Source organism: Culex pipiens, chromosome 2, assembly GCF_016801865.2.
Source record: "Culex pipiens pallens isolate TS chromosome 2, TS_CPP_V2, whole genome shotgun sequence".
NCBI lineage: Eukaryota > Metazoa > Arthropoda > Insecta > Diptera > Culicidae > Culex > Culex pipiens.
Genome location: NC_068938.1, coordinates 153,102,750 through 153,126,063, shown reverse-complemented (window position 1 = coordinate 153,126,063; position 23,314 = coordinate 153,102,750). Strand labels below are relative to the sequence as shown.

Sequence of the window (23,314 nt, the reverse complement as noted above, 5' to 3'; positions counted from 1 at the left end):
GGTGGCCACGCAAAGACCGGTTCCGGCGCTTTTTCGCTTGCATTACTCTCCGCCGGAAACAGGATATGAATGCTCTCCTCCCCGGAGGCGGCAACAGTTGGTCAAATGGCTGGCACTTTTTTTTTGTTGAGGGAAACGCAATCTGGGGAATGGATTTTTGGAATCCCCGAAAATAGAACGCATCGCATCATCGCGGATGAGTAGCTTTCCAATTGAATGGGAGGCGAAAATAGAGTTTTTTTCATCAAAAGTTCATAAATAGCAGAAAGGACATTTACTGTGAATGGATACAAAGAAAATCGAATTCGCGTTCAAAGCGAATAAATTCTTTCCATCATGAATTGCGAGCATAATTACTTCAGTGAAGCTTCTGCTCGTTTGCGCATCCAATTGTTCTTCTTTGAACCCTTTCGTGATTATCGCACAGTTTTACCGAAGGGTTCATTTTGCTGCCGCCCCTCAATCAGGAAATCCCCTTTCTTTATCATTACTGGTAGACAAAGGGATCCTTGATGAATCCCGGGTTTGATTGTAAATTAAGCGGGGTTTGCGAAGTGGTTCACAGGATTAATTCAAATCGATTGATTGACAATAAATGCAAATAAAATAACGTATAAAATCGCATGGGAATTACTCATGACTCAAACTATGAAACAAATCACCAAATTACAAAAAATCATTTAAATTTGTAAATTTCAACATCCTTCAAAAAAACTAAATGAATCAACAGGCAATGAGAAACAGAAACAAATACGTTTGATGTTATAAATTTCGTTTCTTTTAGAATGATTTGCAGCTCAAATAGATTTATCAGAGCCTAAACTGAAAAAAATATTTCCCCGATCGGGCTCAAACAATTTCTGGGGGCTCCTTGGGCAAGATAATCAGAATCGAATCAAATTATTCTCACAGCATTGCACAGTGGGCGAAATGGAACCCAAAATCGGACTTATTGAACGCGGCTGGTTCCCTGGTATGAATAATACTGTTTCTAATGTAAAACAATCCGGGGAATCGATTGGTGATGGTTTCATCCACCGCACGAAACGGCAAAGGGTTCATGTCCATTTTGCCCCAATTCCCCATTTTTTCACATTTTTTCTTGAAAATCGGTCTGTGTTTAGAGCGGAGGCTATATGCGGCCTTCCAAAATGCACTTAACTTATGTGAAAATGTCCCAGAAATACAGTAAAAATAACCACTTGCACCGCAAAAATCATCTAGGGTCCATTTAACCCCAATTCCGCTATAAAAGCATTTTTGGCCGTTTTCAAATGTTAGGTCAGATTTTAAAAATCTGAAAATATTTTTATCGTAAAGATCAGACAATTTTACATAAGAATGACGATTTGCACTTGATAGTTTGACACATTTATGTTGATAAAAATAAAATGTATGTGAAAGGCAGTTTATTCTGCGTTTGGGAAAATCGGCCCAAAAGTGATTCTTCAATCATTTTATTTAGTTTAATTTCTATATCAACATCCGACTGAGTGAGGGGCAAGATAATATTACCCTGGGTGATGAATAGAGCGAATGCGTAACGTGATTTTTGAATCACGTTACAAATTAGGAAGCTGTTCAAGCACAAGCATGACTTTTTTCTTACTGATAAATAAGCTATTTTATAATTAGTTGTTTGTGTTTCATTTTGGCTAGTTTTTTGATATTTTTTGCTGGAAAATTGTGTGTGTTGAAGGTTTTCAAACGGAATCAAATCAAGATTAAGACAGCTTCTGTATGGATACAACCGCATCGACTCCATAAACAACTTCAATCCATAATTGTAAAAAATGACGTTCTCGCCTTCAACTTTTAAAGATTTCTTGACTTCAACTTCAGGTCCTCAAAAGCCAAAAAAAAAATCATTCTTGAAAAAAAAAACAATTTTTAATGATTGATAACAATACTCTCTACTTTTGGCGAACGGTAAATTGGTTCCACTTTGACAGTTCAAAATTGAGGCCGTTTTGCGAACCACTATTCAGCACCCAGATATTACCCGTATTTTTTTGTTTGGCGATTAGGGTGCTCCTATTGAAAACCGGGTGGTCCAAAAAATGGCGTTTTTCATCGATATTCGCAAAAATCTCATTTTTCAAACAATCATTTCGCTGGAACGGCTAAACCAATACTAGAGCGCCACATTTTAAAAGAAAAGTTGGGCTTTTAACCCCTTCCCGCCCAGAGTAAAATCGAGATTTTTACGATTTTCACCATTAGGGTAGAGTAGTCATCAATGAGACACGGGGAACAATGATAAAATGGCTCTCACAAGTCGTAGTTTCAACCAATCAGGCTCATATTTGGGGGAAAGGTGTGTCTACTGGATACACGTCTGCTATAATGGTGGCTTTGGTTATGGACGCTCCCTTGAAAAGTTATTCATAAATGTTTGATTCTGGGGTGTAAAAGTAAATTATGGACAAAAAATACTTTTTCACTCGTAGGCGAAAACTAATATTTCTTCAAATTTCTTTCGACGTTCCATAGGGATTGAGTTGGACTACAATGCAACAAAAAGCTCATGCTGATGTAAAAAATAGAAAAATCGTTGAAAGTTGAAAACCAAAAGTGTCTCATTGATGACTACCCTACCCTACTCGTAACTGGATCGACCGATTTGGATGAAATTTTAATGGCTATAAGCTAAGACTCTATATAAACTAACGCAAGTTGAACCAGGTTGAAAATATGCATGGTTGCAGATAAATTTAATTTTGAATACAAAAATTAGTGGTGCTCTGGAGTAACCATGGGCGCTAGAGGGTTAAGGAAAAATATGTTGTGTCATAGAATGGTTGAGGTTAGAAAAAAACTAGCTTAATATTTGAAAAGGTCCTATGACCATTTCATTTACTGATTTGAATGTCTCGGGACCAAAGAGCTCGTATCTGAAAATATGTTTCCCTGATTACTTGTAATATTTTACATAATATATCCAAAAATTGCGAATATCCATTAACAGGACTCGGAGACATAATTTTTTTAACATAAAACTCGGGATTTTCCGACGCACCGCGAGGAAATACTGTCCAGTCTCGATTATCTGAAGACCTCGGAAAAATTCACAATTTTTTTCGATGTCTTGTTTTAGATTGTTAAGCTTGAATATGATCTCAAACATGCTGTAAAGTGATTTAGAAATTTAAATCTAAGATGGCGGTAAGCTTTTTTTGAATTTTGTAAGCTAAAAAGCAATCAACAACTCAAATTTGACTAAAAGTGGGTCACAGAATTGTTGAAAGTTCGAAAATAAAAGATACGATTTTATTATTCAATTCAATTCAATTCAATTCGGTTTTATTGATGAATAATCAAGATACAATGAGTTATTTTGAAGTGCATAACAGAGTTTTGAAGTTCCTTTCAGCTGTGAGTTACATCATAATCCATTTTGGAACAATTATTTCTTTAACTAAGGCAGTAAGAAAAAAAAATAAAAATAAATTACAGATATTGCAAAGGATTTTATAATTCATGATTCAATTACACTGGGGAAGCTCGAGGGGAAGCATGAATCCCCAGAAACACGTGCACTTGGATTTTTTCAAAAATAGTTAGACAGGGCCGAACGATTTTTCTCCAAAGTTTGTATGGAGAATTAGGGCGGTTCGTCACTGTTGCATACAATCCAAAAATGGCATGATTTAAAAAAATGTTTTTTTTTTGTGAAAATTTACGAAAAACGCAATTTTTGGACCACCCTATTTCGTAAAGTAGCACCCCAATCGGCAAATAAAAAAATACGGGTCTTTTTATTTTGGCCAAGAACTTCCATGCAATATTTGAGCCAAATCGGAGCACTGTTGATATGGATACTTCCTGTTTGACGTGGAATCGCTGTATTGTTGAAAATTCTTTTTTTTTGGGCCTTTTTAAATGTTATAATACATATTTTGGAAATATTTTCAAATTAATTTTGACCAACTTTTGACATAGCTCAAAAGATGGCATTTTTTGTCAAACATATTCGAGAATTATTTTTTAACCTTCTAGAACCCAACCACGCCTCTAGACGGGATTCGATCTAATTGGAAAGAAGAACTCTTAATTGTTTATGTGAAGAATAAGCAAACAACTGAAAAGGTGACAGAACATAAAAACATAAAAAAATAGAAAGGCAAAATGTAGTGATAAGAGGTGGTAGAATACGCTAAATAATACCAAAAACATTGATAAAATTAACAAGATAAATTAAAATACCTACTGAAAACAAAACAAGAAAAGTAAAATTATTCGTAGAACAAAAATAGCTCAAAATGACCTCCAGAACACGGGAATTTTTTTTTTCGAAACATAAATTTGTTCAGTAGAAGGTTAATGGTTTTCTTGTACAATCCTCTTTTTTTGGTGAAAAGTCGAGTTAATAAAATCGGATAAATTTTGAGATGTAAATATGTTTTTTGAGGTGTCCTACAACTTTGTCAATTACATCAATTTGCTCAGAAATTCTGTTCCCATGATACAATTTTTGAATATATTAATAGCCTTTTTGAATGGACAGCTGTCACAATTTCATGAAAACTTGTATGGACAAACTCATGATGCAAAATAACTTGTTTGGTTGTTCAAAAAGTACACAAAAAGTTCAATGTAAACAAAAAATATATTTATAAAAAAATAACCCATTCTTGGAAGAATTGTTTTCAGTAAATTCGAGTTATAGAAGAAGTATTGGAACGTGCCAAATGTTCTTGAAAAAAAGGGATTTTAAACTAGCTATTTTAATATTTTACATCTTTATTCGCGATAACTAAAAAACTCTTCCAGCGAGCCTTCCAAATACAAAATCTATAGAGGCGCTTACAAATTACACGGAAAACCACATTATTTTCCACATCAGCCTTAAAAGCATAACACATCGCGCTAGATTTTTGTCCATAAGTAGGTTTGTGTATGTGCATGAGTTTAATTCTAGGCTGTGAACAGGCCCGTAGCCAGGGGGGGGGCTTCCGGGCTGCAGCCCCCCCCCCCCCCGAAATTTTTTTTCCAATTTTTTTTTAAATAGAACTACCTTAAAAAATCTCAAATCAATGATTGTGTGTTCTCTTCCCAGAAATAATTTGCAAGATAGAGAATCAAGAATAGATTGATCAAACTAAGTAATTTGCCTGTCCATTGCTGGGCTCAGTTTTTGTAGATTATGGATCCAATATTTAAAAATTGAGCTGCAGATTTGAACATTGTTCCATTCAGTAACATCTCATTTATCTTGTAGTTTTAGCATTACATTGGTTAGGATGGTCCAAATCTGGGCTTACTTGGGGCTACCCCCTAACTAGTCGATTTAAGAATTCTTACATAAAGTATTCTTTACTTTTAAAACAAAAATTTAAGATAATAATTACACATGATAATTTAAAAAAAATCAGAAATTCCAAAAATGAAAAAAAATCAAAAACATAAAAAAATATAAAATAATTACAACTAAAATAATCCTTAAATTATAAAAAAACATTTTTTATCATTTTTCAATAAAGATATTCAAAATATAATATTCAATCCTTTCAATAAATTATGATTTAATAATCTTATTTTTTGATGCTTCGAATATTGGTATGTTTGAATTCTAGTGCAGACTAAGATTAGATTTACAGGATAAAACTAATCGATTTATGAATTCTTACATAAAGTTTTCTTTATTTTTAATTTAGCAAGGTTTCGTAAATATACAATTTCTAAACCATAAAATGTGCAGGATTTTGTTCCCAGAGTTAAGATATTGCTTGAACAAACATCGATTTTAATAAATGGTTACAATCCTAAATTATTAAACATGATTAGATCCCAGAAATAGAAAAAAAAGGATTTCATTTGTGTGTTTTTTTTGTTTTGCTTAGAAATATTCAGAGAGTCTTTTCTAGAACCACCACAGCCAATTTACATTATTTTTCCCCTTTATCTTGTAAAATCATATTGGTTATCAAAACTTATTTTAAAAATAATATAGTTTTGATAGTTATTTCAAAATAAATAAATAAGTGAATTGAAGATTTTAATTTGTTAATCGTGTTCGCATTTACAATTTTTATCCTACATTTTATTTTATTTCGAGAAGATGTGTCTCAGGAACTAATAGATCAATCTCCAATGGTTCTGAGTCTTTACACGATAAGAACAATAAAAGTTTTGCTTGATGTTGCTGTTATATCATTTTCATTGAAATACTTGTTAAACAGTTTGTACACTATTTTCAATAAATTGGATAATGTTAATTTTTGTGTTTTAACGAAATATGCACTTTAAAGCTTACTGTGGATTTATTTTTTTTATCGATAAAAAATGAATGAATTCTATGAATTCATAGACTTTTAAATATTTTGACTCTGGATATCTTTAATAATGTCTTTTTGATACTCTTTGGTTTAAATTTAACCGTTTATTCGATCAGAAAATTTTATTTTTAATTTATTTATTTTTTAAATTTCGAAGATAAGCAGCATTGCAACGATAGATTTAAATTTTATTAAAAAAATATCTTTAGAATGAAGATCTGATTAAATTTTTTTGTCATGTTTTAAAATTTTATTTTTGCTCAAATTCTGGACCAATTTTCAGAATACAATGAGTAATGAATTTAAATATGGCGTTTAGTCGGAATATTAAAGTTAAACATGAATCGTTTTAATGTTTGATGCAATCGAGGAAAATTTTAACGGTTACATATGCATTACATATGCATTATTAACAACTCTTCCAGTGAATATTTTGGCGTTGAAAATTAATTTAATAAAATTTATCTAAATTTTTTAACACATTAAAATTAAACACAGGCACTGATTTTTTTCTTCAAATCTATTTATTAACAGATATTTATTATAGGCCTATAGTGTCGTCCAATTACCATGGAGACACTTCAGAAGCTGAAATTTCATCGATTATATTTTTTTTGTATTTCATTAAAATTATTTATTTTTGAGAGCACCAGGAGCTTCGCAAAATATGAAATGGCTTCATTAGCTTAGAACAATTAAAATAAAACATTGTTTATGTTTGTTAATAAAATTTTAAGAACAACAAATATTCCAGTTATGAGTTTTATGTTGTGCTAGAAAAAATGAAAAATGTTAGATCAACCATCACAATTATCACACAGCTGAAAATATAAATCCAGATGGTTTAAAATTTCTCTCAGTATAATATACAGAAAACATAATACTTATGGTTAGATAAATCAATATTTCTTTTAAAAAAAATTTTGCTTTCAAAAATTTGATTCAAGTTAAGTATATTTTAAATTTAGCGACGTTTTTCACGAAATTGGATTACAATTAAACAATTCAAGAAAATGTAAAAAAAAACACTTTCTCTTCTCCTTTAACACAAACTAGCTGTTAAAATAAAGAGAAAAAAAATTACGAAGGAGTTTCTTCAACATTGAAAACTTAATATGAAAATCTTCGAAAACTTTTTTGCATACATTACATTACAATTTTACAATTCATCTCAATAATTATACCACAAACCAAGTGATGGTATAAATGATTTGCTGATTTTTATACTCCTTGAATTTTTGCACCCACCCCCCCCCCCCCCCCCCCCCCCGAACAAAAATCCTGGCTACGGCCCTGGCTGTGAACAAAACGAGCGCGAGACTGTGAATAATCAAGAGGAGCTTTACCTGGTAAATTATAAATTAGGGGGTTCTTGGAACATTAACACAAACAATATTTCATAGTGACGTAAGTTATGACAACTAAGTTATTAAAATAACATAACAATATCATAATAAAATGTGTTTTTTTTGTAAGTAATCCAAAATGTTATTATAACTAGAACCACCCTAAAAGAACACAACCCAAATGCATTTAGTTCACGCTCTAAGCGAACGTGTCGAGTAAAATGCTTTCACCTGTTCTCAGGTGTGTGGATGGAGTGTTCTCACCCTGTGAATGTGCCCCGTTTGTGGTGGTGCAGCTCACCAAAGGTGCAAACATCTTTTTGACTGTGAATTCACGGGGCGGAAAATTAATGTGCCACCCGCTGGGTGGTGCATTTTTCTGTGTGTGTGTTTTGTGGAGCAGCAGCAGCACCTTTTTAAGTCACGGCGGCAAATTATGTTATTCACACTATGGTAGCACGCGTCCGCTTTGATGCCAAGCCGAAATTGGCTAATTAGGGGGCTGGTGAAAGAATCGCGTGTATGAATGAGATTTTTTTATCATTTTTGCATGGAGCTAAGAATGTTTAAGATATTTAAACTTTACATTGCTGAGTTTTGCTAAAAACAATCTGTAAAAATGTTAAAGTTAAAAGTAAATCTTTCCCTGTTCCTGAGTGGAACACCCGTGAAGAGTAGGGACCTACATAGGGAAAAGAAATGTTCTGGGAGAAATTTTAAACAACCAAAGTCATTCAAATTTAAGGTTGAAAAACTTGTAGTTTTTCTTTGGTACTGGCACTTTTCTTCTACCGAACAAGCACAAACATAACAAAAACTACCTGATTATTATCACCAACAGTTATATGTTATAAGTCTCGTTTTGTTTTCAAAAAATATTTTAAATTGATTCCGACCTTGTTCTTGCATGATCTTGTTGCTCGATTGGAAACCCGATTTGACAGTTCGATTGGAACCCTGAGAGTGACATTTCGCCTCTCCATATAGGCTCTCTAGTGAAGAGTATCGGGGCCGAAATTTTCAAAGCGGATTCAGTGACAGTTTATTCATCAACTTAGTTTTAACATGTTAAGGTTAATGTTAACGTTTTGTAAGTTGTCTTCTTAAGGTGCATAAGGTCCAGTTTGTGACGATACACTACCTTTCCTTAACTAAGCAATCAAATCCAGAAAGGAAAAGATCACAAGTTGTGTTGGTCCGAGCCGGAATTTGAACCCGGATCTACCGCTTACGAGGTGGAATCGTTACCACTGGGATACGTGGCGCGGTCTTGTCAGTGAGGTGAGGTAGGCAAAAATCCGTGAGGAAACCCGGCCTGTTAAAAATCCGCGAAGAGGGTCGAAAATCCGTTCGGTATACCGGAATAACCTCCCGAAATTTGGGAGCGATTAGTTATGTATACGATTGGCGCAACGTGATAAAATTTACATGGCAATTAGGTCCTAAAATGAAGCTTAGATTGCTGATATTATTGATTACAGCGAAAGAGCTTATTTTTCTTAGCACAATGACCCTTTAAGCGACCACAAAGGATTTAAAATGGATTTTTAATTCAATTAAAAAAAAAATACTTCACGGCCCTTCTTGACAGAAAATGTCTTACTTGACAGTTCGTTCCAAGGGGACCATAGTTGATCCATCGAAAAAATGTTGTCTTGTCAATTTTTTTTGCGTTAAAATGAAAAAAAAAGTGATCAGAAATGGCGTTTAACCTTGTTTTTTATCGTTGTACATAAAAATTGGGTACTAAAGCCCTATGCCAATTTTTATGTACAACTGTAAAAAACACGTTTAAAAACCATTTCTGATCAATTTTTTTCATTTTAATGCAAAAAAAAAATATTGACAAGACAACATTTTTTCGATGGATCAACTATGGTCCCTTTGGAACGAGCTGTCAAGTAGGAACTTTTCTGTCAAGAAGGACCGCGAGGTTAATTTTTCAAAATTGATTTAAAAATCCATTTTAAATTCTTTGTGGTCGTACATAGGGTCATTGTACTCAGAAAAATAAGCTTTATCACTGTGAAAAATAATATCAGCAATCTAAGCTTCATTTTAGGACCCAATTTACATAGGGTTTTAGTACCCAATTACTTTGAGAAAACTCTCATTTTTCTTTTTTGACTGTTCAAAATTATTTATTCGGGAGTTGTAAAGTCAAAAATGTAGAAATTCTAGTTTCCCTTATAGTAATTTCCATGCAATTTTTATTCGCTTTGTGCCAATAGAGCTTTATGACGTTTCGCGTACACACACTAGCGCACCATTTGATTTTGCTGTCCGGACAAAATTTAACCTCAATCTTTTTCGTGTACGTACACGCAATACATGCGATCGTAGATTACTCTATCCTGGGCTTAACCAATCGCTCCCAAATTTTGGGAGGTTTTTGGGGAACCTAAATGAACCCAAAACATTTGTTGCTGATTGGAATTTTAACATTTTCAATCGTATAACTCGATTCCACCCTAATGTCAATAATGTATAATTGCTTCGTTGGTGCCGCTGTTCGCCTGTTGGACTAGTAATAGGTCGTCATTTCGAATCCCGGGGTCCTTGGTGTTGAAAAGAGAGGTTTGGTAACCCCCCGATTCCATTCAAGCCTTCAGACGCCAAGGACCGAGTTGGAATCTTGGCAATTGAGGCCACCAAAAATGTCACGAAGCCGCCGACCGAAAATCTTCTGGTGTAATACAAAACGTGAGATGAGATTTTCAAAGAACCATGCATCTCCATACAAATTATTTAAAACAACAAAAGATCATTTCCGGTGGAAACTAATGGTGGTTCAAAATTTCGTAGCATAAATTGTTTTGTCACAAAAAAAAGCAAATTCCTTCATAGTAAAACAAATTCAGCTAAATAATTTAAAATATTCAACAATCTTTATTTGCTACCATGCTTCGTGGCGTACACTGGCATCTGGAAGTTTACTCCTTCCTTCGCTTCGAAGAACGTGTACGACAGCGTGATCGAATCCACCAGTTCCATCTTGGGATCGTCCATTATTTCCGGATCGATGTAGAAGAACACCGGCATGTCCACCTCCTCGTGCGGGTTCAGCTGCTGCTCCTCGAAGCAGAAGCACTGAATTTTGTTGAAGTACGCTCCCGCTTCAAAGGGAATCACATTGTAGGTACTAATTCCTATGACTGGATGATCGGTTGGGTTCTTGGCCGTGTAAAAGGCCAGTGCCGTTTCTCCAGGAACAACCTAAAACGAGAAACAATGATTAACGTACAATCCTACAAAGAATACTCCAACAACCAACCCTAATTTCCGGCTGCTGAGGCTTAAAGTTCCACCGCATCGAAGCGCCAATGTCCGCGTTGAACAGAATTTTAATCACCCGGTCCTGGACTCGTTTCATGCTTTCGACCTTTTCGGCGTCGTGTCCCACGCCGGTGGTGCCGCCGTAACTGTACGCCTGGCAGAACATCCGGTACAGCGGAACGGCCGCGTAGCTCATCCCAACCGTGAGGACACCGGCCGCGGCCACGTAGTAGATTGTGGTGCGGATTTTGTGCCTCCGTGCGGCGTCCGCGTTGCGATTGCTACCGATGAGCCGGGCGACACAGCTGGTCGGTGGATTGCGCGGAATCCGAAGCAAACTTTGACCGCCAAGCCGGCCGCTGTAGCGGCCGATCACGTTGAGCAGCATTGTGAACTGGAGTTTTATGTTACGTTTTGTCACTATTTTAAAGTACAACTAAGTTAAAATTAATAGAAATAACATGATTTTTACACAATTTCTGGTAATCTCTTCAAATTTGCTTGTGATTTGTGTATGCGGTTATATCACAGCAAATTATAGCACGAGAAACGTCAAAACAGGAGTGGGCACAAATGGCATAAGAAAATATTGCCATAAAATCGGTTGACATTTTCAAAATACTTTTTGCCTTCCTCGCATCAATGAGGAAAGGCTCATAAAATCCGTAGTAACCGTAGTAACAGTTCAATAGGGCGAATCTGGGATGGGATAAACAAAGAGAAAAAAACCTATTGTCAAACTAAACCACTTTCAACATGGCCTAAACCAGTCCTTTCTTATGAGGAGAAAATGAGAAGTATTGTAATTTGAATTGAAAAAAAAAAAAAAATCAATTTCACAAATAATTGTAAATTGCATGAATAGATTAATTAAAATGTTTTCAATTGAAAGGCATTTATTTCTCTCGTACACCGAATGTTGACTTATCAGCATTTTCATTTTAAAAAACAATACATTTCACTTGACATTTCATGAACTGACTATTCTTTTGCCCATTTAAAACTATTGTTATTTTTTTTGCGCGTTATATAGAAATGTCATCTAGATTGAACAATATTAAACCTGTGCTTCCTATGAAATTAAAATGTGGCGTGAAGAAACAACACCGTAGAACTGGATTTAAAAAGCAAACAAAAATAATGGCCACAGTTTAGCCTATTTGATTTTTTCGCACTTTTTTATTTCAACACATTGCCACAAATTGAAAAACAAACTTTGTTGCTCTTTGAAGTGAATGAATTGGTACAAATTTGAATTTTTGCCAGCCATTTCTTTCGATTCTGACACCTTAGGGCGTGCGACCTATGGAATGTTAAATATCTTTAAAGTTGAGTAAAAATTGCCGTTGAATTCGACGTGCTCCTCTTTGGGGAACTGGGAAAGGTTTATTTACTTCCTTTGCGTAACGGGACAACGACAGGAGCAGATCTAAGAAAAAAATTTCCCCTCTCATTTAATGACTTGCAGGCTTTTTAGGATTTTATTTAGATTGAAGTAAGAAAACTCATTTAAATCGTATTGCATTTTTCACATCCAAATGAAAATAAAAAATCTTTCATATAAAAAACACAATAAAAATAGAAGAAGTGATCATATTTTGACTCATCTTTGATTTGCCAACCATTTCAAGTAATTTGAATCAGGCAGCTCCTTATGAACGGATCCACCGTAAAACGATGGAACATAAACTCAGGATTCTCCACCCACGTCCAACCGCAAATTTTAACAGCCAAATCAAAAAAAATCTGCGAGGAAAAACTAAACAACATTTCAACCAAAGAAAAAGTCATCCGCATGCTTGAGCACTGAGTTGAAAAACATCATCAAGAAAATTTGAATTTTCAAGCTATCTGAATCACAGATTGCTTAATATTTGTTTTCGAACACGAATTTTCTTGCAAAAAAACAGAAGAAGAATACAAACGTAAACACTCAAAAAGAAGACTCTATCCAGCCGTCCCGTCCCAGGGGCGAATCTGCGTTTGTAAAAAAGCAGCCTATCCCCCTCTTACTTGACGTGAACTGTCACTTGAGCGATACGGATAGAATGCTTGTTTACAAATGCAGATTCGCCCTATTGAAATGTTACTACGGAAATCACTCGAAAAATGAACTTCTTCATTCGACCTCGTAGACCTACCTTCATGTATACCTATCGACTCAGAATCAAATTCTGAGAAATGTCTGTGCGTGTGTCTGGAAAATATGCACTCGATTATCTCTGGACTGGCTGAACCGATTTGGACTGTTTTGGTCTCATTCGCCTTCCATCGGATGAGGAAGTAAAACGTCGGTCCCGGTCTGGTTGTTGTTAGGCCGTTAAGTCATTCCAGGTGTAGGAGTCGTCTCCATGCCATAAGTACAAACAACACACCAAACCAAGCCTACTCCGGTGGAATCGCTGGCGGCGGTTGGACTCACAATCCAAAGGTCGTCAGTTCAAACACTGGGGTGGAAGGTTCCTTGGAGTAGAAAGAGGTTTGGGTGCTCTCCCCATTCAAGCCTTCGGACTCCTAGGTTCGAGCAGAAACTTGCAATAGAGACCACAAAAGACCCGGGGGTCGTTAATGTGGATGGTTTGATTTGATTGGTCTCATTCGATTCGTCTTGGAGTCCCACTCCAAAAGTACTTCAAAAGTTATGCTAAAAAACGATTTCAGCTAAACATCGGAAGATTGTAAAAAGGGTGGTTTTTGTAAGAATACCCGATATGCTATACATTTTTGGAAAGGTATTTGAAAGACCAACCATATCAAAAGTTATGAGCACTTTAGTGTTATTTATACACTTTTTTATGCCGGATCTCAAATATGTTGATGAAAAAGTTGTCCGGATCTATCATGCGACCTATCGTTGGATAAGTAATCAAAATACCTTTCCAACGAGATAGATTGAACCCTGAATGTACAACCCAACCCTATCATAGGTTATAAGTACTTTAGTGTTTTTAATACACTTTTTGAGGCCGAATCACAGATATTTTGATAAAAATAAGTGTTATTTATACACTTTTTTGAGGTACATTCAAACCCCGATGGTTTGACACCAACTGTTGTCAAACGAACGAGGTCACTTTTTAGTTTGACACCCCTTTTACACGTAGTTCACACACACTACCAAACGTTTGTTTTGATAGTGTGAGTGAGCGCCGTGTAAAAAGTGACAGTTCGTCACTTTTTAGTTTGACTTTGTCAAACCAACGGGGTACAAACTAAAAAGTGTCAAACGAAAAAGTGACCAACCACCGGGGGTTGAGTGTAGTATATTCACTTTATGCATGTGAGGAAAGCACCAACCACCTAAAGGTGGATTAAGTAACGTTTTTTACACAACATTTTATTTATAGCACACTCAACCCCGAATTTAAACAATCAATTTTGCAAAACTTTTTACAAACGCTGTAATCGAATGTCAAAGTGCTGATATGGCAACATCAGAGGTACGCTGGAATTGGATGCTGTTCCCCTAGATCAGCGATTCTCAACCTTCTTCTAGGCTGGTACCCCCTCCCATGTAAATCAAGTAGGCCCGGTACCCCCGTTGAGAATCGCTGCCCTAGATCAATAATTTATTTTTTGGAACACAAATCGATGCATCTGTGCTCTCTTATGCTAACTAGATAGGGAAACCAGCAAGCTTAGAACAATAAAGCAAAGAGGCATCGAAATATTGCCGTTCAAGAGCCAAACGACATGCGACACCTAGTGTTGAGTAGCAGAACAGAACGAAGAATGTCGATTGAAATTTCCGCCCTTTGAGGTTATGTATGCGAATTCTGTTTTGTTAAATTCCAGCGTTCAAAACAACTTTTGAGCAAAAATTCGAGCTGATACTTTGTTAACTTTTGATGCTCTATCATTTTAAACAATATTATTTTTTCAAAATTATTTTATTTCAAATATTTTTTTTATTACGTTAATTTATAGAGGGCAAAGAGTTAAAAATCGTACTACTTGAATTTTTTCTCAAGAGTTGCTCTATGAGCTGTAAATTCAATTTTAAGTTTGCATTCCTATGTAACCGAACAGCGAAAATCTGAATCGTCATTCTTCGATGCTTTGCGCCATCTGTCGGAATTTTTGAGCTTTTGATCGCGAATAATGTTAAGCCCTTTGCAAGAATCATCGATCATCTACAAAAGGCATAATTTTATAGCATCTTGTAGCGCACCCACGACACCAACCATTTCAGCTAAAAACGAGATTTACTTCCGCTAGCGACCGCTAGAGGCGTTGCTGATAGCAACATTCAAATCGTGAACCACGTGCTGCGCACGAATCCATGCGCGCCGAAGTCCGTCGACATTCGCGCGTTTGGTTTCCATGGCCGCGCGTGCACTCAAAACAGCGTTGTTTTCTTGTAATTTCAAGCTTAGTTTGATTTGTTGCAGTTTGATCAAAATTCATTGAATTAGTGACTACTTTAAGCCATGAACTTCGACCTGGATGATCCGCTGGACGGCCTCCTTAGCGATGGCAGCAACGATAGCTTGTTCGGTAACGAACCCGCCAAGAAGCCGGCGAAATCGGCTCCCGCAGCCAAACCGGAAACGAAACACTCAAAAATGGAGGATCTCTTTGGCATAAAATCGGATGCTCCTCCGGCAAAGCCTGCTACGGTGACGATTGAAAAAGAAACGCATCCTTCGCTGGAGATGGCGTCGCGACCGGCGACTTCCGGTCAACCGTCGAGTCTGGGCAGCTTCCAGTCGAGAAAGACGAGCACGCCGGTGAAGAAGGTGGAGCCGGAGAAGAAGAAGGAAATTACGTTCGATGATAGCGATGTGCTGTCGGATTTGGGGTTCGATCCGAAGAAACCGAAATCCAAGTCAAACATTTTGGACGATATTCTTGGGGGACCCATAATTACGTCGAGCAAGGAAATTACGTCTAAGCAGAACAAGGGGGGCAAGCAAACGCTGGGGATTGGGAAGGAGGAACCTGCTGGGAGTAAAACCGTGTCACGGCAGTCAACGGAGACCTCGGAGAATCTGGCCACGGAGAGTACGATTATGGGAGGTTACGCACCGAGTGGGAATCCGGCAGGTCCGAGACGGAGTGGCAGAAGGAAGTCATCCACGGCAATGCACGATCCTTTGGGGTTGTTTGGAAATCAATTTGACCAGAGGAGAGATTCAAAGGCGGTGAAGAAAGGTTCCGATTGGTTGGGTTTGAATGACGATAGCAGTGGAAATGATCCACCACCTGTCGTGGTGCCACGTGTTGAACCGGAAATCGTTAAGCCGGTGGAGGCCCCCAAACCATTGACTCCGGTTATGGAGCAACCCATAATAGTTCCTGCTCAACCACCTCAAATCATCACAACTCCACAACCAACTTCGATTCCCTTCCAAACCATCATCAAACCAGACATTGCCACTAGTGCCCAAACCATGGAACTCCTGAACAACGAAACTCAAGGAGCGCTGAACACGCTGCAACAGCAAGAATTCCAACTCATGGTTGCAAGTCAGATGAAAAACCAGGAACAAGCTCTGCTCGAGATGCAACACAAGCAGCAGTCGATTCTACAACGGCAAGAGGCTCAGTTCAACGAACTGCTTCAGAAACAGATCCAGCGTCATAACCAGCTGGAACAAGTAATTTCTCGCCAACAGGAGCGCATCAACAGCAACATCCAAGTGATGATGACCCAACCGGTGACGATTCCACCCTTACTGCAACAAGAATCGAACAATCTCAACAACCCCAAAGAAAGTAGAGACGAAGCCGTCGAAGATCCGTTCAACAAAATTGAGCTTCAGTCCGATGTCAAGCGACTGGAGCTGGAGAAGCTTCGCCTTGAAGATCTCGTCTCGAACGTCACTGCCAACCACGAACAGGAAATCACTCTTCTCGAGCAAAGCTACAAAAAGCAAATGGCATTCCTGGATGATAGTCTGAAAATCATGGAAGCTCGACTGAAGCTGGAGAACAAAAACTTGGAAGATTTTTACAAGACGAAACTTGATGGTTTGGAAGATGAGAAGCAGCAGCTGATCAGCGATCACGCAAAACAGATTAAAGAAATGGAAGACGGACATCGTGCAGCGATCGAAAAGCTGAAAGCAAGTCACGAGGAAAGCTTGGCAGATCTGAAGCAAGAACATCGCGAAATGATCAACAACATTCGCGAATCGAAACTGTTGGAGTTTTCCGTTCTGCAAGACAACCAGTCGTACATGACGATGCTGAAAAGTGCGTCAAATTACTTGGAAAATGCTTCCGGAGATTTGCAGCAGCTGAGGGATACGCTGCAGGAGCAGATTGAGTTCACCCAAAAGGAAAAGGAACAGCAGCTTAAGCGGAAGGAGAAAGAGCTCGAAGATCAGCAACGGTTGCTGGAGAGAAGCAAAGAGTCGACGGAGCAGGAAAAGTTGCGTTTGTTGAATTTGGTGGAGACGCTCGAGGGGAAGCTGACGGAGCTGACGAGGGTGAGATTTGTTTGTTAAAATGTTAACTTACTTTTTATCTAATTACAAAAAAATAATTCAAACTTTTCCAGACATCCTCCGAGGATCACTGGACGTACCAGCAGAAGCTTGTCAAGCTGGAATCCGAGAAGCAATCGTTCGAAAAGGAAAAGGACTACAACCGCGAGCGGGCAGTTCGCGAAGAAAAACGCATCGAAGAACTGAAGCAACTACTGCTGGAAGAGCACACCAAGCTGATGCAAAAGGTACACGACGAACGGCAAGCCATCCTGGAGGAGAAAGCCAAGCTGGAGACGCTGGCCAAAATTCAGAAGAAAGATCAGTCGGAACTGTCGCGAGCGGAAATCAACGCCTCCATCAAGGTGGCGGAAGACGCGTCCCGACAAGCGGAAGTCGAGCGGGAACGATTGCTACAGCTGCAACGACAGTTTGAAGCCAAAAAGCGCGAGCTGTTCGATCAGGAAAGCCAAGTTCGAGCGAAAGCAAGCGAGCTGGAGACGGCGATCGGGACCGCCAAGCTCAAGGAACACAACGCGGAAAACGCCTTCAAGAGCATCAAGCGGGCCGAGCAGAACCTGCAGCTCAAGATGCAACTCGTCCAGCGCCAGTTCCGCGAGGTTTCCGACCGGGAAGATCGACTGTCCAAGGACAAAATCGGACTCAGCAAAGAGCGGCTGGAGTTGCAATCGCTAAGGAAGCGTCTTCAAACGACGCGGTGCAGCTTGTGCAAGATCAGCGAGCGATCCCAGGAGATTGGAGACTTTCTGACCGCGGCGCACAACAATTCCGAATCGGTGGCGGATGATCGCAAGTTGGAGGCGAACTTTTTCGAAATGCAGCAAAGTAGCAGAGATATTGGGAAGTTGGATAACTTTTTCGATGGAGACGTGGAACGACAGTTGCAGAGCTTTCTGGAACGGAATCGGGTGGAGAGTGGTGGGGGATTAGGTGAGGCGGGGACGTCCTACAACATGGTGCCAAATATTGCGGAGAATGAGGATGGGACCATCGATACGGATTTGCTGCTGCTCAAGTTTGATGTGCTTAAGACGCAGGATTTTTTCGGAGGGAAGGAGGAGTGACGGGTTGCTACGGTTTAGTGTGAGTGTTTAGTGAATTGGATTTAATAAAAAACGTGATTTTGTAGCATCGTTTATGTTGATTCTAGTTTTACCAAAGTTTGTACGAACTATAAGATGAAAAATTCAATAAATTCTATTCCTTAACAGAAATAAGACATAAATTAGCAAAACGATGCCTCTGTGCTCTATTATGCTAACTAGATAGCAAAAACCAGCAGGCTCAGTGCTAGAGAGCACAGAGGTATCGAAAAATAAAAACTCTCAAAATTTTAGAAAATGTTAGGTTTGGAAATTTGACTTTTTTTATATGAATTTGTCAATGGTCATAAATAATGTAAAAATTGGCACTCTTTTCAATTTAAAAATGGACTCCATCGAATCTACGTCCAATTTTTTTGCAAACTGGTCTTGGATCAACCTTATGATTCTTGAGATACAGAGAAACTTCTTTTTACTCTTTTTTGTAATCTTTTTAAGCAATTCGTAGGTTTAGTTAAGATCTACAAAACGCTTTTTGAAACATGCAAAAATATTGAATGGAGAAATCAACGAAACAAAAAGCGTAACGTCTCTGGGAAAAAATAGGTTTCTCAGTATCACATTTTCACAATTTTTACGAAAAATGCAAAACTTTTGGGTAGGGCCAAAAAGGAGGAGGTGGACCGATTTGGATAAAAATCAATGATAACCCACCAAAGTTGAGCTTAATCAGAAAATTTAAATAAAATTTTGCACTTTTTGTCTCTAATCACGAATCCGAGCTCCATTTTTCGATATCTCTTGACAGAGGGTCGTACTAACGCCTTCCATTTTTTAACATTCGAAAAAATACGTGTTTTTCAAAGGTTTTCAGCTTGAAATGTTGATAGTTCAGAAAATTTGTGACAAAGAGACTTCTATCATATAGAGGCAAGCTCGAACAAAAGCGATTTTTTTTTCTGATTTCCCATTTGTTGCCTGTTTTGCCCGTTCGCTGCTGACCGTGTACGCCACAGTGGTATAACGTCCCATGTTCAAAAAAGTGGAACTGAGAAAAACGCGATTGAAATTTTTCGATCGATTTCTGTGTTTCTACGCATAATTGTCCCGTGGGTTCTTATTCGTCATATGTGTCCCCGATCGCCCCAGTTAGTAGTTTATCACTCTTATGTATGATCCTCTTGCTATACAGTATGTAAACAAGACTCAATGCTTCGTAAAACTAATGGGACAAACAGACTTGGTGTTGTTTTTGATGAGTTTCCGAACAAAGTACTAGATTTTATGAGTATTTCGAAAAGTATACGACAAACTAAACTTAAAAATGTCAGAAGGTCAAAATTGTCAGAAAATGACATGGGACAATTATGCTTGGAACGGCAGTTCAGTTGTAATACATGTAGAATTGTACAAAAGTGACCTGATACAAAAATTGCGATATTTGCGATGTTCCCAAATAAGTTTCACTTGGAGTTTGACGATTTTCTAAGCAATTTAAAGAACATAAGATATAATTTTTCTATTACAAAAACCCAAATTAATGTTTTTTTTAAATAGTCTACCCGTGAGGATCAATCGGACCGCGCACTGGACTCACAATCCAGAGGTTGCTGGTTCGAATCCCGCGGCGGTCGCTCTAAAATTCTTTGTGTAAACATGGGTATCCGGCGCCGTCGCTCCGTGCCGTTCTCAAACACTTGGGAGCCCAGGGCGGCGAAGTCCTTGTAGACAAAAAGGAAGACGCTAGTGGTTTGGTACTAGCAATAGTTGCCGACAGCTATAAAGTCAACTTCGTTATTTTTGTTTTACTACGTTTAGAGGGGGATTGAGCTTTTAAAGGATATTTGGAAACCAAAATATAACTAACATTATTATATAATTATTATATTATTCAGGGAGTTCAAAAAATGTAAAATAAAACACAGCCAGCTAGTCTTTAGTAAATTTTTATTTCCTTCTTTCAACATTACTAATACACAGTACTGTTTAGTAGTAGTAGTAGTAGTAGTAGTAGTAGAACGCTATTTTGGCATCCAATTTAAAACTGTTCTTCGCGACACACGATCTTCACATGTTTCTAGTCTCGCGCAACGCTAACATGTTTTTTGTTTGTGTGGGTTAGTTTATATATATTAATGCATCATGTTTTTTGTCTCAATCAGTGTTGATATTCCGTTTGCCGTCGCGCGAATTGTAAAACAGTTAAATTAAGATAAATTCCTTCCATTGCGACGACGGCCAAAAACGAACAGTTACAAAAAAGGGGTTTGATTGTAAATAGATAGTTGGTGACCAAAAGTAGCCCAACCGAAACAAATTCGTTATTTTTTTCACTCTATCTTTTTTGATGAGACGCCCAACGATAGCACTTTGCTGTAATGTTGATTTATTTTCTTACGTTTTTTCTTCTTCTCAGGTTACAAGGTTTCTTTTTCCTTACACAACTAAAACTGTAAGATATTTGCATCAGTTTGGAGGGAGGGAAACAATATTTACAAAATCTTCATCTTCTTCTTCAAATGCCTAGTACATACATCGCAATGTAAGTGTGCACAAACTCTGCTAGTAAAACAGGAAACAATAGAGAAATGTGTAGTTGAAACGGTTTATTCTGAGCACCTTCTCGTTTTTTTCGTTACTTTTTAGCAGTTCGAAAACTGCGCATACAAAACTGGAATTGTATGGGGTACACAACACATAGAAAAGGCTACTTGTTCTTCATATCACTTGCAAATTGCGCAATTATTTTGAATTGAGCATTGATCTCGGTTGGAATCTTTAAATCAACGGTTCGGAAACGAAAGTAGAGTTATTTTGATTTCAAACAAATTACAACTTGATCTATCCTACGGGGGATTTCAACAACTCTCTTTACAATCTCTTCTCGAGGGGAGAATTTCTGATTTTGCTAGTGTTTGAACGTTGATAAAACAAAAACGATTAGACGAAGGTAATAGTACTTGAATGGTTGGAAAGTCTAAGAAAAATATGCTTTTATATAAAAATACAAATATATAAAAAAATATTCTCTCTAGCGAAAACACTAAACACAAAAGAGGGGGAGTCTATCAGCTAAAGTGTGTGGTTGTGTGTAGTTCCTAAATTCTAAATACATATAAAATATATTGCTTGTAAGATGTTTTGCTTCTCTCGCTCTCTGTACCTTGCAAGAGCTTGCTGCTGCTCTTTTCGACGGACATTCACGTATAACTTAAATAGAGGGCAAATCCTTGCTCGTTTCTTGCTGTTTTGAAACCACATTCAGGACAGGGCCGTTTTTCTCTTCTTTTTGTTGCAACTATCACGTTTAGCATAAGTAGGCAATCCACACTCGGGGGGGGGCTTTAGCCGAAATGCTTATGCTGCCTTCACCTCGAGCAGCTGCGGGTAGTTTTCGACCACTTGCAGCAGGATCGTCTCGATGTAGTGCTTTAGCCGGCGGTTTTCCTCTTCCTTGTCCTGGAATGCGATCTGGAGCTGCAAGTATGAAAAATAGGAGAAATAGGAGAAATATTGTTAGTTTTTATCAGTTGATGGACGTTTACGGATGTGTTTTTAGTTTAAAAAGTGCGCTGTACAGTGTAAGCTGTGAATGATTTAGTCACCGGATATATTATATTGATATATTTTGTATCAGTGTTAGTAATATTTTCCAATAACAAAATACCGTCATCTGTGGCGAATTGGGACTTCAGTCTAAGTGCCTAACTAAAGAAGTTTTTAGAGTCTTAAATAATTCACGGATACCAAGTCGTTCCAAACCGAAACCAATCAATATGCAAAAATATTATGCAAAAACATGACTAAAACAGGTCTCCAGATTCTACCAAGATGACGGTACTTCTGAAATCTCTTTTTTGCTAAAAATTTGCTGAAACGAATAAAGCTTTCGATTTTTTTTGTTTTGTGCTTTTTGAAAATATACTGCAGTTCTTCGCACAACTGAGAAAAACTTTATATAGGGGTAGGGGACAGAATGGGCCACCCTTGGTTTTTGGCTTTAGAATGGATTTAGACCAACTGTAAGGTAAGGGTCTTATAAAGGACGTCAAATAACATCACCATACCGAAAACGACGTTTGAATTAATTGTTTTTTTTTTTTCTTCGAATTATGAGCAAAAATTTTAATTTATTGACAAAACCACTCAAATGTTGTTTATTTCGAGGTTTTTGAATAAACTTTCTGAAAAGTAGGATAGCTTGAAAAAGTTAGTTCAATGCTTATAATGTTACTAGAAGTTACTACCAAGGTAAAAAAAAACAACGGAACCTTCTAATCATTGAGAGGCTTGGTGGTGGAAGTGTTAGTTTCCCCTAATTTCCAAACACTTTCGCTGTTGTGCTACGCATAATTTCCTAGCTGCCCTTATTCACCCAAGTTATCGGCAATACAGCCCAGAAGTTTCAATTTTCCGAAGTACGATTATTTGAAGGTTTGTATGGGACTTCGGATAACCGATTCATGAACATTTTTTTAATTGCTATGATTATCTCATTTTCGCCATTTTGCCACTAACATTTCGAAAATCAAAGGTTTCTTTTTATAACTCAAATTTCAAACCAGTTATCAAAGAAATAACTCTAATTCAACGAGTTTGATTGATATTAAAAAAATATCAGCATAATTTCTCAACTGGTTTTGAATAGCACATTGGGTTATTTTTGAGATATTTCATGCAAATTTTTACATCTCTAAGCATCAATACTTTCTAGATATAAAAGATATATGGCTGCATGAATTTATTTTTTTGATAACTCAAATTTGAAGTTATAAAATAATATCATCGTCCCCTTTTGAAGGCCACATACATATTTTCTGGTCTTTTCAATGAAAATAATTTCTAAATTTTTAAATTCCATATTTCAGATCACGGATCAGATCAGCCTCCCCCCTCCTCTTCGTTCACAATTGTCCATA

General features: G+C 37.4%; 3 protein-coding genes across 13 annotated transcripts in view; 1 reads left to right on the top strand and 2 right to left on the bottom strand.

Annotated features, from left to right (window-relative positions):
* Positions 1-10,490: 10,490 nt before the first annotated feature.
* LOC120424596 (cytochrome c oxidase assembly protein COX11, mitochondrial) lies at positions 10,491-11,437 on the bottom strand. Its single transcript, XM_039588760.2, has 2 exons — positions 10,899-11,437; positions 10,491-10,840 (listed from the first exon to the last, which is right to left on the bottom strand). The coding sequence occupies exons 1-2, from the start codon at positions 11,286-11,288 to the stop codon at positions 10,514-10,516; spliced, it is 717 nt and encodes a 238-aa protein (XP_039444694.1). The 5' UTR covers positions 11,289-11,437; the 3' UTR covers positions 10,491-10,513.
* Positions 11,438-15,280: 3,843 nt separating this feature from the next.
* Positions 15,281-18,417, top strand: LOC120424598 (trichohyalin). Its single transcript, XM_039588762.2, has 2 exons — positions 15,281-17,334; positions 17,406-18,417. Exons 1-2 carry the CDS (start codon positions 15,331-15,333, stop codon positions 18,414-18,416), a joined length of 3,015 nt encoding a protein of 1,004 aa, XP_039444696.1. The 5' UTR covers positions 15,281-15,330; the 3' UTR covers position 18,417.
* Positions 18,418-20,325: 1,908 nt separating this feature from the next.
* The window catches only part of LOC120430004 (rab11 family-interacting protein 4B), a 224,957-nt gene continuing 221,968 nt past the window's right edge, over positions 20,326-23,314 (bottom strand). For all 11 annotated transcript variants that reach the window (XM_052708414.1, XM_052708415.1, XM_052708416.1 and 8 more), the window contains one exon: positions 20,326-21,872. In XM_052708414.1, coding sequence (XP_052564374.1) covers positions 21,753-21,872 — 120 coding nt within the window. In that variant the 3' untranslated portion in view covers positions 20,326-21,752. The remainder of the gene's footprint in view (positions 21,873-23,314) is intronic.

Coding starts and splice junctions, on each gene's coding strand:
- LOC120424596 (XM_039588760.2), bottom strand. CDS start 11,288: ATGCTGCTCAACGTGATCGGCCGCTACAGCGGCCGGCTTGGCGGTCAA. Junction 10,841..10,898: donor CTCAGCAGCCGGAAATTAGG/GTTGGTTGTTGG, acceptor TTCTCGTTTTAG/GTTGTTCCTGGAGAAACGGC.
- LOC120424598 (XM_039588762.2), top strand. CDS start 15,331: ATGAACTTCGACCTGGATGATCCGCTGGACGGCCTCCTTAGCGATGGC. Junction 17,335..17,405: donor AGCTGACGGAGCTGACGAGG/GTGAGATTTGTT, acceptor AAACTTTTCCAG/ACATCCTCCGAGGATCACTG.